Source organism: Hypanus sabinus, chromosome 1, assembly GCF_030144855.1.
Source record: "Hypanus sabinus isolate sHypSab1 chromosome 1, sHypSab1.hap1, whole genome shotgun sequence".
Classification (NCBI taxonomy): Eukaryota; Metazoa; Chordata; class Chondrichthyes; order Myliobatiformes; family Dasyatidae; genus Hypanus; species Hypanus sabinus.
In genome coordinates this window covers 159,463,135-159,481,346 of record NC_082706.1, presented here as the reverse complement: position 1 = coordinate 159,481,346, position 18,212 = coordinate 159,463,135, and the positions used below count along the sequence as shown (strand labels likewise).

The 18,212-nt window shown below is 40.7% G+C and overlaps 1 protein-coding gene across 8 annotated transcripts in view; it reads right to left on the bottom strand.

The window, feature by feature from the left end:
• trappc9 (trafficking protein particle complex subunit 9) overlaps nt 1-18,212 on the bottom strand; it is a 551,561-nt gene that overhangs the window by 446,369 nt on the left and 86,980 nt on the right. For all 8 annotated transcript variants that reach the window (XM_059979921.1, XM_059979908.1, XM_059979899.1 and 5 more), the window contains 2 exons: nt 15,665-15,810; nt 12,053-12,138 (listed from right to left, as the gene is read on the bottom strand). In XM_059979921.1, coding sequence (XP_059835904.1) covers nt 12,053-12,138; nt 15,665-15,810 — 232 coding nt within the window. The remainder of the gene's footprint in view (nt 1-12,052; nt 12,139-15,664; nt 15,811-18,212) is intronic.

The following is an 18,212-nucleotide window of genomic DNA, read 5'->3' as shown; positions in this document are numbered from 1 at the left end:
CAGTCACAAGGAAGTTTAAAGATCTCTTTCGTGAAAACTTTGCCAATCTTTCATATACTATAAAACAGAGTCTGATACAATGGTCACCTCTATCTATGTCTTTGGTAGGTCGTATTAATGTTGTTAAAATGTATGTTCTCCTCAAATTTTTATACTTATTTCAATCTATCCCAATTTTTATTCCTAAATCTTTTTTTGATTCCTTAGACTCTATTATTTTGTCATATCTGTGGAAGAATAAGCGCTCTAGAATTAATAAAATCCATCTCCAAAACTCTAAAAATGAGGGTGGCATGGCTCTACCTAACTTTCGTTTATATTATTGGGCAGCTAATATATGTTGTGCTACCTTTTGGCCTTTCTTCCATGGCCAACCCGACTGCCCTAATTGGGTGGCAATGGAGTTGAGCTCCACTAAAGAATTATCTATCTCTGCACTTCCTGGCTCTGCACTCCCTAGCAGTCTTTCCAGATTAATAGCTAATCCTCTTGTTAGACACACTTTGCGTATATGGGCTCAGTTTAGGAAATGCTATGGTTTCCATGGTTTTTCCATTTCCAGCCCTGTCGTACATAATCACCTTTTTTTACCTACCACGTACGATTCAGCATTCCAGGTTTGGTATAGGAAGGGCATTAGACATATTGAAGATCTTTTCATTGATAATCGCTTCGCTTCTTTTCAGCAGCTCTCTGTTAAGTTCAATCTGCCCAATGCTCATTTTTTTAGATATCTGCAAATTAGACACTTTATTGCTCCTTTAATTCCTAACTTTCCTGAAATGCCTGCAAAAAATGCTATGGACTTATTTGTTTCCATTAATCCACTAGGTAAAAGTTTAATATCAATTATTCGAGATAAATTAGCAGCCTTACGATGGGCCCCTGTGGATAAAATTAAAATGGCATGGGAGCAGGATTTAAATACCTCCTTATCTGATGAGAGTTGGGACTCGATTCTCAAATCGGTTAACTCAACCTCTCTTTGTGCTCACCATTGCCTTTTACAGTTTAAGATTGTTCATAGAGCCCATATGTCTAAATCTAAACTATCTCGATTCTACCCTAACATTAGGGCGCTCTGTGATAAATGCAAGAGGTGCGAGGCCTCTCTCATTCATATGTACTGGTTCTGTCCTAGCTTGGAGAAATTTTGGAAAGATGTCTTCACTACGTTATTGTATATTCTGAATCAGCACCTAGAACCAAACCCCTTAATTGCTTTGTTCGGTTTCTGGGGCGAGACAGATTTACGTCTGAGTCTGACCAAATGCCGAATATTATCCTTTGCTTCTCTCCTGGCTAGACGCTTGATCCTCCTTAGATGGAGAGATGTTGCCCTGCCCACTCATGCTCAATGGCTTAACGACATTATGGCCTGCTTGGACCTCGAAAAAATTCATTATTCAGTTCTTAATTTGGACCTAAAGTTCTATAAGGTCTGGGGACCTTTTATCGAGTACTTTCATAACCTTCCTCTTGACTAGGGTTTTTTACTTTTCAGTCCCTTGCTTTCAGCTCCCTTTTTTTTCCTGGTAGTAGGTGTTATTACCCTCTGTTGCTAAGTGTATTCACAGTCTGGGAGTTTGATTGTCCTGATTTATATTCTCTATATTGTGTTGTGGTTGGTCTGGAGTTTTTTTTCCTCTGTTGTGGGGCTTGGGGAGGATACTAAGTTTACTTGTCTTCAATTTAGGTGCTTTTTTTTTAATTCTTTGTATCATATTGTCATTGTATGCTTAATTTTGCACTGTATTAATGTTCCTCATTTTGATGTGGGGTTTTTTAATTTGTAATTTGTAAAATGTATAAAAAAACTAATAAAAAAATAATAATTAACTGGTAGAACACTTAAAAATTAAAAGCTTTAAAAAGGAAAGCAAATTAGTTTCAAAAGCATAATTTCATTATGATATTTCCTATTCAAACCTCAACCCCTCTGAATTCACCGTCCTCAACTCTCTCTGCACCAATCCCAATTTTACTATCAAACCTGATGACAACAGAGGTGCTGTTGTAGTCCGACAGACTAACCTCTACCTTCTGTGGCCAGACAGCAACTCTCAGACACCTTATTTACCCTTCGAACAGATCCCCCCACTAAGAAGCATCAGGCCATCGTCTCCCACATGATCATCAAGCTCATCACCTCTGGAGATCTTCCATCTACAACCACCACTCTCAGTTCCAATACCCCATACTGCTTGTTTCTACTTCTTACTCAAGACCAACAAACCTAAATGTCACAGTAGGCCCTTTGTTTCTGTCTGTTCCTTCTCTACTGAACTTGTGTCCGTATATTAGTATTTCATTTTGTCCTGCTTGGTTCAGTCGCTTCCAACTCACATCTGTGACACTTAACATGGTCTCCATCACTTCAATCACTTTAAACTCACTGGCCCTGATAGCCTCGTCTCTTATACAGATGTTCAGTACCTATACATTCCTATCCCATATTACAATGGCCTTAAAGCTCACTGCTTTTTTCTGGACAACAAATTGTCTCAAACAATTTATCTTTCAGCTCTCCCCACTTTCTCCAAACCCATAGGCCCTAGCTTGAGTATAGCTCTTTCCATTCGGTCACTTGTAAAAATGATATCCCCCATTCCCATTTTCTCAGTCTCCATTGCATCGACCATTATCGATGGGGCCCTCACCAACATTCCTTTCATTTCCCACACATTTGCCCTCACTCTATCCTCCTTCTACCATAACAGGGAAAGGATTCCCTTGCATTACCTACCACCCATGAGCCTCCATATGCAGCACATCATTTTCATTAACTTTCCCACCTACAATGAATCCTCCCACTAAGCACATCTTTGCCTCCCCCACCAGCCTCCTCCCCATTCTCTGCTCTCACTCTCACCTTAGCTCCATCCACCGCAAAGGGCAAGATTTCCCAGTGGACATTTCATTTTGACTTCCCATTCCCAAATGTTGGTCCATATATTCCTCTACTGCTATGATGACACCATACTCAGGTTAGAAGAGCTACGTTTCAAATTACATCAAGGTAGCCTCCAAACTGATGACCTAAATATCAATTTCTCTAACTTCCAATAATTTGCCTTCTCCCCTCCCACCCTCTTTTTCCAAACCCTGTACTGGGTCCCCTCTCACTCCTCCTCTTCACCTCACCTGTCCATCTAATGCTACTCTTACTCCCCTTTCTCCCATAGTCCACTATGGCAGGACTTCTTGTCAGAGCGGGCAGCGGAGTCCGTGGAAGCAGAGTCCTGGGCTTTGGCTTTGGCTAAGTGGGCTGTGTGATTGCTCGCTGAGGGGAAGAAGGTAAGGTCGCTAGGTGCTTTTTAGACTTATTCTATCAATCCAGTTCAGGTATGGGGGAGACAGTCAGAGCAATGGTGTGCTCCGTATGCAGTATGTGGGAGGTCAGGGTCAACACAGTTGTCCCTGATGACCACACCTGCAAGAGGTGCATCCAGCTGCAGCTCCTATCAGCCCGAGTTAAGGAGTTGGAGCGGGAGCTGGATGAACTACGGATCATTCGGGAGGCAGAGGCAGAGATAGATAAGAGTTATCAGGAGGTAGTCACACCAGAAAACCAAGAAGTAGGCAGATGGGTGACGGTCCAGAGAGGCAGGGGGAGCAGGCAGAGACAGCAGAGCACCCCTGTGGCCATTCCCATTAACAATAAGTATACTGCACTGGATACTGTTGATGGGGATGACCTACCAGGAATGAGTTGTAGTGGTCCTGCCTCTGGCACAGAGGTTGAACCCTCAACTAGAAAGGGGAGGAGGGAAGAGAAGAGAGCGATAGTTTTAGGGGATTCTATAGTTAGGGGGACAGATAGGAGATTTTGTGGGGCAGATCGGGAGTCTCGGATGGTATGTTGCCTCCCTGGTGCCAGGGTCCGGGACATCTCAGATTGGGTGCAGGCTATTCTTGAGAACGAGGGCATGAACCCAGATGTAGTGGTCCATGTAGGGACCAACGATGTAGGTAAGGTGAGTGAGGGGGTCCTGCTTAAGAGAGTTCAGGGAGTTAGGAGTGAAGCTGAAAGGCAGGACCTCCAGGGTGACAATCTCGGGATTGCTACCTGTGCCACGTGCGAGTGAGGCGAAGAATAGAATGATTATGCACATTAATACGAGGCTGAGAGCATGGTGCAGGAAGGAAGGGTTCAGGTTTTTGGATAATTGGTCTTTGTTCCAGGGACATTGGGATCTGTTTCGAAGGGACGGTCTACATCTGAACCAGAGGGGTACTAGCATTCTTGCAGGAGTGTTTGCCAGTGCTGCTCGGGGGGGTTTAAACTAGATGTGCAGGGGGCAGGGATCCAGATCCAGAGGATTGGTCAGAAGGAGCATGGGATTAAATGTGTAGAAAGTTTGGGTAATCTTGAGAAGGTCATCGAAATTCAGGGTGCAATTAGCCCGATGGAAGTTCAAGGAGCTGGGTTAGGTACAGTAGACAGTCTTTTAAGCAAAGAGAGGAGGAATGGGCTAAGAATTCTATACTTGAATGCACGTAGTGTCAGAAATAAGGCAGATGAGCTTGAAGCTCAGATGAAAATGGGAAACTACGATATTGTTGGGATAACGGAGACATGGCTGCAAGGGGATCAGGCCTGGGAATTGAGTGTACCAGGGTATACGTGCTATCGTAGAGACAGAAATATGGGAAGAGAGGGTGGGGTGGCCCTGTTGGTAAGGAATGAGATTCAGTCCTTAGCAAGAGGTGACTTGGGAACAGGGGAAGTAGAGTCTGTGTGGATTGAGCTGAGGAACAGCAAGGGTGTTGTGTACAGGCCCCCAAACAGTAGCGTGGATATTGGGTACAAGTTGATTAGGGAGTTAACATTGGCATGTGCTAAAGGTAATGTAGTCGTTATGGGAGATTTCAACATGCAGGTGAACTGGGAGAATCAGGTAGGTGCTGGACCCCAGGATAGGGAGTTTGTGGAGTGTCTAAGGGATGTATTTTTGGAACAGCTTGTGCTTGAGCCAACCAGGAACGAGGCTATTTTGGACTTGGTGATGTGTAATGAACAGGAATTGATAAGTGATCTTGAAGTTAAGGAGCCATTAGGAAGTAGTGATCATAACATGATAAGTTTTTATCTACAATTTGAGAGGGATAGGGCAGATCAGAGGTGTCAGTGTTGCAATTAAATAAAGGAGACTACGGAGCCATGAGGGAAGAGCTGGCCAAAGTTAAATGGGCGGATACCCTGGCAGGAAAGACAGTGGATCAGCAGTGGCAGATATTCTTGGGCATAATACAAAAGATGCAAATGCAGTTCATTCCAATGAGAAGGAAGGATTCAAAGAGGGGGAAGGGGCCACAGTGGTTGACAAAGGAAGTCAGAGATTGTATAGCATTAAAGAAAAAGAAATATGACAGGGCTAAGATGAGTGGGAATACAGATGATTGGGAAAGTTTTAAGGAGCAGCAGATCTTAACTAAAAAAGCAATACAGAGAGAAAAAATCAGGTATGAGCTCAGTCTAGCCAGGAATATAAAAGGGGATAGCAAAAGCTTTTTTAGCTATGTGAAGAGAAAGAAGATAGTTAAGAACAATGTTGGCCCCTTGAAGAATGAATTGGGAGAAATTGTTATGGGAAACAGGGAAATGGCAACAGAATTTAATGCGTACTTTAGATCTGTCTTCACCAGGGAGGACACAAGCAATCTCCCAGATGTATAGATGGGCCAGGGTCATAAGATATCAGAGGAATTGAGACAGATTGACATTAGGAAAGAAACTGTGATGAGTAGACTGGTAGGACTGAAGGCTAATAAATCCCCGGGTCCAGATGGTCTGCATCCGAGGGTTCTAAAAGAGGTGGCTCAGGAAATTGCGGATGCATTGGTAATCATTTTCCAATGTTCCTTAGATTCAGGATCAGTTCCTGAAGGTTGGAGAGTGGCTAATGTTATCCCACTTTTCAAGAAGGGAGGGAAGGAGAAAACGGAGAACTATCGCCCTGTTAGCCTAACGTCAGTCGTGGGGAAGATGCTTGAGTCCATTATTAAGGACGAAATAGTGGCACATCTAGATGGCAGAAATAGGATTAGGCCGAGCCAGCATGGATTTACCAAGGGCAAATCATGCTTGACTAATCTGTTGGAGTTTTTTGAGGGTGTAACAAGGATGTTAGACGAGGGTAAGCCAGTGGATGTTGTATACCTAGATTTTCAGAAGGCATTCGATAAGGTGCCACATAGGAGATTGGTGAGTAAAATCAGAGCTCATGGCATTAGGGGCAGGGTTTCAACATGGATAGAAAACTGGTTGGCAGATAGAAAGCAAAGGGTAGCAGTGAATGGGTGTTTCTCGGACTGGCTGGAGGTGACTAGTGGGGTACCACAGGGCTCTGTATTGGGACCACAGCTCTTTACGATTTATGTCAATGATTTAGATGAGGGCATTGAAAACTATATCAGCAAGTTTGCTGACGATACTAAACTGGGTGGCAGTGTGACATGCGAAGAGGACGTTAGGAGAATACAGGGAGACTTGGATAGGCTGGGTGAGTGGGCAGATACTTGGCAGATGTCATTCAATGTGAATAAATGTGAAGTTATCCACTTTGGAAGCAGGAACAAGAGGGCAGAGTATTATCTGAACGGTGTAGAGTTAGGTAAGGGAGAAATGCAAAGAGACCTAGGAGTCCTAGTTCACCAGTCAATGAAGGTGAATGAGCAAGTGCAACAGGCAGTGAAGAGGGCAAATGGAATGTTGGCCTTTGTTACAAGGGGAATTGAATACAAGAGCAAGGATGTCCTTTTGCATTTGTACAGGGCCCTGGTGAGACCACACCTGGAATATTTTGTACAGTTTTGGTCTCCAGGTTTAAGGAAGGACATTCTGGCAGTTGAGGAAGTGCAGCGTAGATTCACTAGGTTGATTCCTGGGATGGCAGGGCTGTCTTACGCAGAGAGATTGGAGAGATTGGGCTTGTACACGCTGGAATTGAGGAGATTGAGAGGGGATCTGATTGAAACGTTTAATATAATTAAAGGATTTGATAGGATTGAGGCAGGAAATATGTTCCAGATGTTGGGAGAGTCCAGTACCAGAGGGCATGGATTGAGAATAAGAGGTCAGTTATTTAAAACAGAGTTGAGGAAGAGCTTCTTCTCCCAGAGAGTTGTGGAGGTGTGGAATGCACTGCCTCGAAAGATGGTGGAGGGCAATTCTCTGGATGCTTTCAAGAAGGAGCTAGATAGATATCTGATGGATAGGGGAATCAAGGGATATGGGGACAAGGCAGGGACTGGGTATTGATAGTGAATGATCAGCCATGATCTCAGAATGGCAGTGCAGACTCGAGGGGCCAAATGGTCTACTTCTGCACCTATTGTCTATTGTCCACTGTCCTGTCCCATCAGATTTCTTCAGCCCCTTAACTCTTCCAGCTATCATCTCCCAGCTTCTTATTTCATTCCCCCCTTCTCACCGAGTTTCACCATCTACCAGGTTGTACATCTTCTCTCACCCCACCACCTTACTCTGGCTCTGTTTCCTTCCTTTCCAGTCCTGAAGAAGGGTCTCAGACCAAAGTAAACTACCTTTTCCCCTCCATAGACACTGGTTAACTTGCTGAGTTCCTCTAGCATTTTGTGTGTGTTGTGAACTTCACTACTACTTTGTTTCTCACATCTTTACCTTACAATCCCCATTGGCATTAAAAATACAAGGATACAAAACTCAATTTATGTATCAAACCAAGAGATATTTTTTCAATTGTTCCAGCAAGACCATTAAAACTACTGTATATTTCATGGGCTAATGATGGCAGTGTAAAGTACAAACTTTCAAGATTAAGTTTGAAGGATGAATTAAAAAACAGTAATGAAGGGACACAATGGCAGAATGGGAAATGTAGTCAGAATTACATACATTTAGTGAATGTGATAACAAGTACATACCTGTACAGATGAATAATACCACAGACTAAATGCCCCACAATGCTTTTCATATTTAGGTTTTTGCAAATAAAATGAAGTGAGGTGTTTTATGATTAATGAGGCCCTGTAACACATTTTATTGAACTTCAAAACCTAAACACAAAATTCCGCTAAAAATCTTTACTTAATAACATCACATCAGATTAGCCTCAAAATGAAACCCCATATGAATGTCAGTGGTTGTGAATTATGTACATTTCTCCCAAATACATTACCACACATTATTAATTTTTATGAACACTTACACAGACAAACAGGCAATACAACCCAAACATATTAGTCATGATTCTTATTAGTCCTGACGAAGGGTCTCGGCCCGAAATGTCGACATGCTTCTTCCTATAGATGCTGCCTAGCCTGCTGTGGTCCACCAGCAGCATCTATAGGAAGACCCATTTTTTTTTACTAAACCGTACCAAAGTTCAAATTTAAAATCTGGTAAACTGAAATTAAATGCTACCAAATTCAAGTAGAATCATGGGCTTCAATACACGTACCTTTGCTGATAAAGAAATAAAATAGACTATGTAGTGGATTAAAATTGCTTGCTTTCCTACACTTCCTCTATACCTTGCCACCCATCAACCTTTAGTACATCTTTGGTTTCTGACTTCTGTAACATTCTTAACCCTTTTTTCCAACAGTCTCTTTCTGTTTTCACACATGCGAAATTGCATAAAGCTAGTTTAATGGTATATTGCTCATATTGTTGCATTAGTACATGTTGTTTACTTAAGTGTTTATGCTATTACAAAATAACTATTCGTAGCAGACTTTCAGAATTGCATTATTCCATACACTTAAGCTTCATCTAGCCAACAGTTGGGGGACAATAAATCACATACTTATACAGAGATACATCATACAAGGAGTCTGGTTTTAATCAGTGAAACTTATCATATTTAATCATTCATCTGCTAAGTTACAAGAGGCCATCTCAGAATAGTAATTATTGCCATCACTTCCTCTAGGGGGCACTGAAATCCTAATGAATGGTTATGCCCTAACAAAACCCAACATAAACTTAAGAAATAGAACTTAATCCTCTACCTGTGCATGATGCAAAACTGTACTGAATAATTTTAGAAAAGTGGCACATTTTGCCCATGTCAAAACAAACCAGTTCTTATGCAAGGTTATCCACCTGTAACTTTTCATGAAAAAGATGATAAGGTGAGCCAAGAAATTGATAAAGGAAAGCAATAAAGAATATGGGAACAAGCTGTCAAGAAGCATTAAAACAGGGTGCAAGGATATCTTAAAAAATCAAATGGAAAAGATCAACAAGTTCCAAATTGGGCCCCTTACTGACGCACAAAAGATTGTGCAGATGCTGGAAATCTTGAACAACATACACAAAATGCTGCAGGAACTCAGCAGGTCTGCAGCAGCTATGGAACAAAATAAACATTTAATGTTTCTAAAAGAGGATGAGAAGGAGTACAAACTGACAGGTGATAGGTGAGATCAGGTGAGAGGTTAAGGTAAGTGGCTGTGAACCAAAGGGACAAAATAAAGTAGGGACAAACACAAGTTCAATGGAGTCAAAATATGCAGACACAAGTTCACCTACCTTCCCACTCACCTGGGAGAAGCCTACAGTCCTGCAACTAATACAATACCACAGAGATCAGTACTCAGGACTAACTATTCACTGCCTGTATCAATGTTTTCAGCCTTGGGACCAGAAATCATATTTCCAAATTTACTGATGATATTAACTGGATTGTGAGTAGCAAGGAGAATGAAAACAGGCTGCATGGAAATACAAGCATGCTATGCCATGAGCAACAACACTGCAGCTGAAATATAAATGTGGGAAAGTGTAGATTATCCGCTCTGGTGAAAATAAATGGTGGGAACTGCAGTAATACTGACTCAATATTAAAAGGGAGCCAAGTCACTCAAAGCCAACAAGCAGAGGTGCAGGATGGAAGATCAAAATTTTCTAAAAAGCAGAAGTAGGAAACCTAAAATAAAAATAGGAAACACTGGAAATATTCAATGGCCACTCCCATGGAAAGAGAAGCTCCAGGACAAGTGATAATTTGATCATTAGCACAAGAGGACATAAAAACTGAGTGAATCTGCTTTACTCAAAACTTCCATTGAAGCTCGACAGGCTGGATACTGGGAGAATATTTCACCATGCCAAAGTTCAAGAACTAGGGTCACAATCCTGGAACAGGTGGCTGAATTAAATTAAGGTAAAAATTTCCTCTGTCAAAGGGGATGAAATTTTTAGTTTAGTGAGCCATAAAGCAAAACTCATTCATGGAATTCATTCAAATCAGAGAATGACAGATTTCTGGATATTAAATTAAACAAGAGATAAAGAGGCAAGAGGAAAATAGCATTGAAGGAAAAGTCCAAATACGATCGATAAATGGTGGAGCATGCTAAACGGGTCATATGGACTCGTCCTTATCCATGCTTTTATTTTCCTATGATTTATAGCATTCTCTTGCATTTCAGATTTCCAGCAACAGCTGTGTTCTATGTTACATATCGCCCTCTACAATCTTCTTCATCTGCCATTGAAAAAACATTCACTGCTCCAGAAAAAACAACTAAATTATTAAACAGTCACATTTTAATGGCTGCAACAATATTGGTGCCAGGTTGACAAAGGGGGTCTCCAATATGGTCTATTACTGATCTTCTGCAACTTAAAACACTTGTTTCCTAACTTGTCAAGTTCTGATGAAAAAAAGTCAATCCATCAATCTACAGTATTGATAACTTTGCTCTCCTGACACTGCCCAAACTACAAAGTTTACCAAGTATTTCCTGTTTCTAATGTAAAGATTTATTGTAATGTAAAGATTTATCTGTTCACACTGGATTGAAAACAGTGACAGATTTTTTTTTAATTGCTGAGGAATCATTATATTATCACTTTCTATCTGATAATAATTCAACAGATGCCATTTTAAGGAAGACACACCCTGCATTTACAGTTGGCATTAATATCCATATAGCTGCAACACAATAATGAGATGCACAAAGCTGAACGTACAAATGGCTAAGGAGTCATTTAGAAGCAGCAATCATCAGGTAAAAGAGTGGAGCACAACTGGGTTATAGAAGAAATAAGAGGATGTTATGGTACACAAGACCATAAGATATAGGAGAAAAATGAGGCCATTCAGCCTATCGAGCCCACTCTGCCATTTCATCACAGCTGATCCCGGATCCCATTCAACCCCATGAACTGCCCACTCACCATATCCCTTGATGCCCGATATTTGAATATACCCACGGACTTGATCTCCACTGCCGTCTGTGGCAAAGCAATCCATAGAATCACCACTCTTTGGCTAAAAAAAATTACTCCTTACTTCCATTCTAAATGGTCACCCTTCAATTTTAAGGCTGTGCCTTCTAGTTCTGGATACCCTCACCCAAGGAAGCATCCTCTCCACATCCACCTTATTTAGTCCTTTCAATATTTGGTGGATTTCAATGAAGATCCTCATGCTTTCTTCTAAATTCCAGAGAGTACAGACCCAAAACTGCCCACGAGCTCTTTAAATGTTAACCTCTTTATTCCCGAAATCATCCTCGTAAACCTCCTGTGAACCCTCTCCGATAGCAATACAGTATCCTTTGTGAGATAAGGGGCCCAAAACGGTTGACAATACATCAAGTGCTATTTTCATATTCTCTTTGCATTCCACAAAAAAGCTGCATAAAAAATACATTTCATTTCCTTGTCTTTCCTCATCAACATCCATCCACATGAATATATCACCAAGAATAAGCAAACAACATTCAAGAACTAGGCACAATTTTAAGGATATTGTATTTGCTGATAATTCATTGTACATGGCAGTTTTGTCAATATTTCCACTTTCCTACCACAACAAATTTTGTAGTGTGAGCCCAAAAGCACCACATTAATTCACCACATAAAAACCTCAAAACTTTTCTACAGTCTATTAGCTCTAAGAAATTTGCACAATCAAGCCTGTCATAATTTTCACTTAACCTCTGCACATTTAATATATACACACACACTTATTTTCTAACAGAAAATTGAAGAATGAGTGATTATTTTATTGCAGAAAGCCTAAAGAAATAAAAATGGGAGAAGCATACAAACCATGTTTTCTACTCTCAGTTCAAAAGGCATGGGATTATAGACCATCAGCTGAACTTCACATACATCTCCCTGCACCCATTGGAAATCTGTTGGGATGGAACAAAGTTCAATTATCAATGTCAGAACGACATCACTTTCATTGTAATATGAGTAACCAAATAAAGATAAAATAAAATAAAGATAAAAGTTCATGCAAAAATATTACCACAATAATTAATCAACACTTAAGCAGTACTATTTAAAAATAAAAGCTAAAATTGAATAATTGACTTATCTACGATGCCTCAGATCCAAAATTAATCTTTATCTGGGAATCGAAGGTACAGTACAACAATAAAAATACAGCTCAGGTAGGAATGCCAATAAGTGCTATATTGTTGAATTAAAAAGGAAATTAACAATAATAAACAATTCCTGAATTTTTATCAATGCTTAAAATATTAAATTTTACTCTGCTCAAAACCTAAGTTTTCATGCCCATAACTAAGTGATTTTAAAATTAGTTGCCTGACATCTTTAAAACTAACATTCCTCCTCCTTCCCTGTTTCCAAAATACCAAATCACCTCCCATCCCTCCCAACTCAACCTGCTGCACTTGATACATTAATAATTACAAACCAAAGTAAAAGAGAATTTAGATAACCAAATAAATTACAAAGATCAAACACACAGACAATCACAATTTTCCTGGTTTGCCTACCAACTTAATTTTCCATCCAAACTCTGATCCAGCCATCTGTGGCCTCTGTGCAGAGCCCAATTCAAGTGTGAGAAAGAGAATCTTGCCTTCCATACAGGTACATTATAGGCTTCTGGGGTCAATATCAAATTCTGTATCTTCTAGCAACTTGCTGTTCCTGCACCATTGCATGTGGATAATCTACAGATGGTTGGCTATACATTATTCGTTTGTAAAAGGTAACTGATTCTTTTTCTATCCACAATGATGCAACTTGCTGGACAACTTCAGTCATGCTTTAATGATCCCTTTGCTTGCCTTCCTCTTGTACACCATCAATAACCTATCAAATAGATGGTTAATGGCAAAACTACCCTCTGGAATAAATGTTGCCCTTTCTCACCATTTCTGTAACTGAACATTTTTTTCTCAACTTTTCCAGTTGTGCCAAAAGGTTCAGAAGGTTAGGCAAAACAATGGAGTTATATAAAAAAAAGATACATACTGTAAATTCAGCAACCAACTTCCCTACCACTTTAGCTGTTACTTCCCACCAGTAAGAAAGAAGATATTTTGGGGGGGAAAAAAGGCAGAAGAGAAAACAAACTTCTAATTTGCATATACATGACATTAAAAATTCTTGCTGCTGCTTCTGGTATTCTATTTGTACTTTATGCAGCATAGGGTGTCATGTGTGCTCCATTAAATTTGTTGACTTGAAATCAAACTGTCTCCACCAGTAAAACAGTTAATTCCCTCACACATCAATAGATCGACTTCCATTTGTCACTTTCATGCCCAATGTCATTACATCAGTTCTTTGATTATTTACTGTAACTTAAAATTTTTCTCAAGATCAACCACCTGGACAATTGTGATACAATACACAAAAGTCTGACCACAAGACCCTACAAAGGACTATGAGGACTACCGAGAGGATCATCAACCTATCCAAGATACTTACCAGAAGCATTGTGTACGTAGTGCCCTTAGAACATAGAAATCTACAGCACATTACAGGGCCTTAGGTCCACAATATTCTGCCAATGCAACCTAATTTAAAAACTGCCAAGAAATTTCCCAGCACATAGTCCTCTTTTTTTCTAAGCTCCATGTACCTATCCAAGAGGCTCTTAAAAGATCCTATTGTATCTGCTTCCACCACTGCCCCAGCAGTACATTCCACACACCCACCTCTCTCTCTATGTGAAAAACATACTCATGACATCCCCTCTGTACCCATCTCCAAGCACCTTAAAACTGTGCCCTCTCTTGCTAGCCACTTCAGCCCTGGGAAAAAACCATGGGCAATGAACATGATCAACACCACTCCACCTTATAAACCTCTATCAGGTCACCTCTCATCCTCTGTCACTCCAGGGAGAAAAGACCAAGTTCACTCAACCTATTCTCCTAAGTTACGCCCTCCAATCCAGGCAACATCCTTATAAATCTCCTATAGTATCCACATCCTTCCTGTAGTGAGGTGTCCTTAGCATTGCCAAGGATCCCTCCCATCTATCCCACATTCTCCAGGACCACTTACCTTCAGGCAGTAGGTACTGAAGTATTAGCACAAGGACTGCTAGGATGAGAAACAGCTCCTTCCGTTAGGCCATGAGTCTACTGAAATCCCTGTCACTACCCAGGCTTCATCAAGTATGAAGCGCCAATAGCACTATACTGTTTACTTTTTAAACTTGTGTCATAAACGCATCTTATGCTAAATGTCAATCTTCTACAATGTATTTTGTTATTTGTGGTAATATTACTTAATGTGTTGGGTGTGAGTTACATGTGTGCAGCTTGGTTCAGAGGAACATTGTTTTGTTTGGCAGTAACAATCATATGGTTGAATGACAGAAAACTTGAACTTGACAATCTTTTATTTTGTTACCTACATTCAAGTCCAATTTAATAATATGTAGTGCACAAAAAGGGGACTACTGGAAAGTTTGGTAGAACCCTACTGCATCCAACCTTGCATGCTTACTTTGACCATTATCCTTTGCTCTCACACATCCAGCCAATTTTTACTTCAACATGCCACTTTCACGTGGACCAGGAGGAATTTTATGTTCCAGCCAAATCTGCTACATAGGACTTTGTAGCTATCCAAATATAAACAAATTTCAACTCGACATTTGACAAAGTCCTTGTACTACTTAGCAATTTATGCACCTCAATTTTTAAATTTATTTAATTTTAGTCAACTGCCATGACAAGGTGGTGTATGGGGTGTCTAGGGAGGGGTAGCACCTCTGATCGGGGGGCCTGCCATTCCCTTCTCAGGGCAGCTCATCCACCTTTGGTCCCCACCCGGCGCTCAGCTCTCACCAGTGGCTCCAAGTAGCTGTAACATGCGCAGTAGCCACACCCCGGAAAACCTTCTCGGCAGACGGGCCAAACCAGGTGAGGGTAGCCAATGGGTTTTTGACCCTCGGTGAGGTAGGGGATCTGCCTATCCCAGCGTGTGAAGTCTGGCCCTGGCAGATTAAGCGGAGTAAACTGATTAATGGTCCAACGGTCAAGAAGGCAGGCCAGCAGGCATTTGTGGAGCGCTAAGAACACGGCAAGGCACTTAGATGTCCTGGTGATCCACTGCAAGAGGTGGTGATGTCTTTAAACTCACCCGGCAGAAGGCAAAGACAAACCACTGCTGTAACCTGCCAAGTATATGATTTCCCAATATGTCAGAGCGGCATGGAGGGAAATCCAGATGCGACCTAATGAACGAAAAGCCATGACAAGATAACCCTATCCTCTCAATTAAAAGTTATTGTATTTCTCATTTCTCTATGGTTACAATGGCAGTCAGAGCTTGGTTTTCCATCAAAAAAATTCAGATACCTGACATCAGATCTATTATGTGTAGTTTGGTCCTCTACAACAACTGGATCACCATAATAGTTATAACCTGATATGCACTTACCTATCTTTTTGCTTCTTTCTTCACCTCGATGGTGTGCCATAATTGGTGAATAAATAAAAGGACTCTTTGAGGATATATTCTGACCAAGTGTGTTTCTTATTTTCAATGGACGGAGATTTGGTGGAAGATTCAAGAGCTTTACAGACCTATATTAGAACAGGAGAAAAAGTTACAAACTTATGGCTTACTGTAAAAACAGATTGTGGAAAACATTTGTCCCCAAAAAAAAGGAATTAAGGATAACCACAAGAGTTCCTAGATAGCTTTACATTCCTCAAACAGTTCAGAAAACAGCTTAATAGAACAGTTCATGTTTATTACCTGAATTGTTAAGCATCATTCATCTTAATTTTGAGGGACAAGCATGTTGTTTGGTTGTCCTTTAATATTTTGATAAGCTCAGTATTGTCAGTGATTTAATTTGACACATTCATGTTTCTAACCTAATTGCTGCTTGAAATGGCTCACATAATTAACCCAAAATATAGATGAATAATTGAAACCATTTCTCATTAAGCCTCAAGTGCATGGAAACAACATCTGAGAGTTCATTTACAGGTCACACATTAACCCAATTTGCAAATATGTATCTTTTCTATGAAGTCCTGAAACTTCTTATCCAGCAGTATTGTGGAAATATCTTTATTATATTGTCTGCTGAACATAACCTTATCAAAGGCAAGTAGGAATGGGCAAATAATAGCCCAATACTAAAATAATTAATAGATCTGTATCCTTCTATAGTTTGCCAATTGCATTATTATTAAAGTTTACTCAATTATACACATAGTGGCTTCCTATACATAATAATGTGGCCACTGTGTATGATTGTGGTCTTTGGCTCCTGTAGCCCATCTCTTCAAAATTCACTATTTGTCACATTCAGAGATGCTCCTCTGCACACCACTTTTGTAACACGTAGTTATCTGAGTTACTGTCACATTCCTGTCAGCGTGAACCAGTCTGACGTTTCTCCTCTGACCTCTCTCATTAACAAGGCATTTTTGTCAATAGACCTACTACTCATTGGATGTTTTTTTTCTGTTTCTTGCATCATTTTCTGTAAACTCTAGACACTGTTTTGTGTGAAAATCCCAGGAGATCAGCAGATTCTGAGATACTCAAACCACCCCATCAGGCACCAACAATCATTCCACAGTCAAAGTTCCTCATTCTCATGTTCGGTCTGAACAACTGAACCTCTTCACCATATCTGCATGCTTTTATGCATTGGGATGCTGCCACATGATTGGCTAATTAGATACTTCATTAACAAGCAGGTGTATTGTTGCACCTAATAAAGTGGCCACTGAGGTAAATATTCTCAATTTAGCTGATGTAAATGTAGAGTGGCTACTTGCTTAAGTTTTCTGTTTGCATATATCAAGTACAGACAAATAATGATTAAGACAGTTCAGAAACAGAAATTCACCCTTACAGAATTCACAAATCACAGCACAAAAATTTGAAGTGTTAAATAAAATTCATTAGACAATAGACAATAGGTGCAGAAGTAGACCATTCGGCCCCTCGAGTCTGCATCGCCATTCTGAGATCATGGCTGATCATTCACTATCAATACCCAGTCCCTGCCTTGTCCCCATATCCCTTGATTCCCCTATCCATCAGATATCTATCTAGCTCCTTCTTGAAAGCATCCAGAGAATTGCCCTCCACCATCTTCCGAGGCAGTGCATTCCACACCTCCACAACTCTCTGGGAGAAGAAGTTCTTCCTCAACTCCGTTTTAAATAACTGACCTCTTATTCTCAATCCATGCCCTCTGGTACTGGACTCTCCCAACATCTGGAACATATTTCCTGCCTCAATCCTATCAAATCCTTTAATTATCTTAAACGTTTCAATCAGATCCCCTCTCAATCTCCTCAATTCCAGTGTGTACAAGCCCAATCTCTCCAATCTCTCTGCGTAAGACAGCCCTGCCATCACAGGAATCAACCTAGTAAATCTACGTTGCACTTCCTGAATTGCCAGAATGTCCTTCCTTAAACCTGGAGACCAAAACTGTACACAATATTCCAGGTGTGGTCTCACCAGGGCCCTGTACAAATGCAAAAGGACATCCTTGCTCTTGTACTCAAATCCCCTTGGAATAAAGGCCAGCATTCCATTTGCCCTCTTCACTGCCTGTTGCACTTGCTCATTCACCTTCATTGACTGATGAACTAGGACTCCTAGGTCTCTTTGCATTTCTCCGTTACCTAACTCTACACCGCTCAGACAATACTCTGCCCTCTAGTTCCTGCTTCCAAAGTGGATAACTTCACATTTATTCACATTGAATGACATCTGCCAAGTATCTGCCCACTCACCCAGCCTATCCAAGTCTCCCTGTATTCCCCTAATGTCCTCTTCACATGTCACACTGCCACCCAGTTTAGTATCGTCAGCAAACTTGCTGATATAGTTTACAATGCCCTCATCTAAATTGTTGACATAAATCGTAAAAAGCTGTGATCCCAATACAGAGCCCTGTGGTACCCCACTAGTCACCTCCAGCCAGTCCGAGAAACACCCATTCACTGCT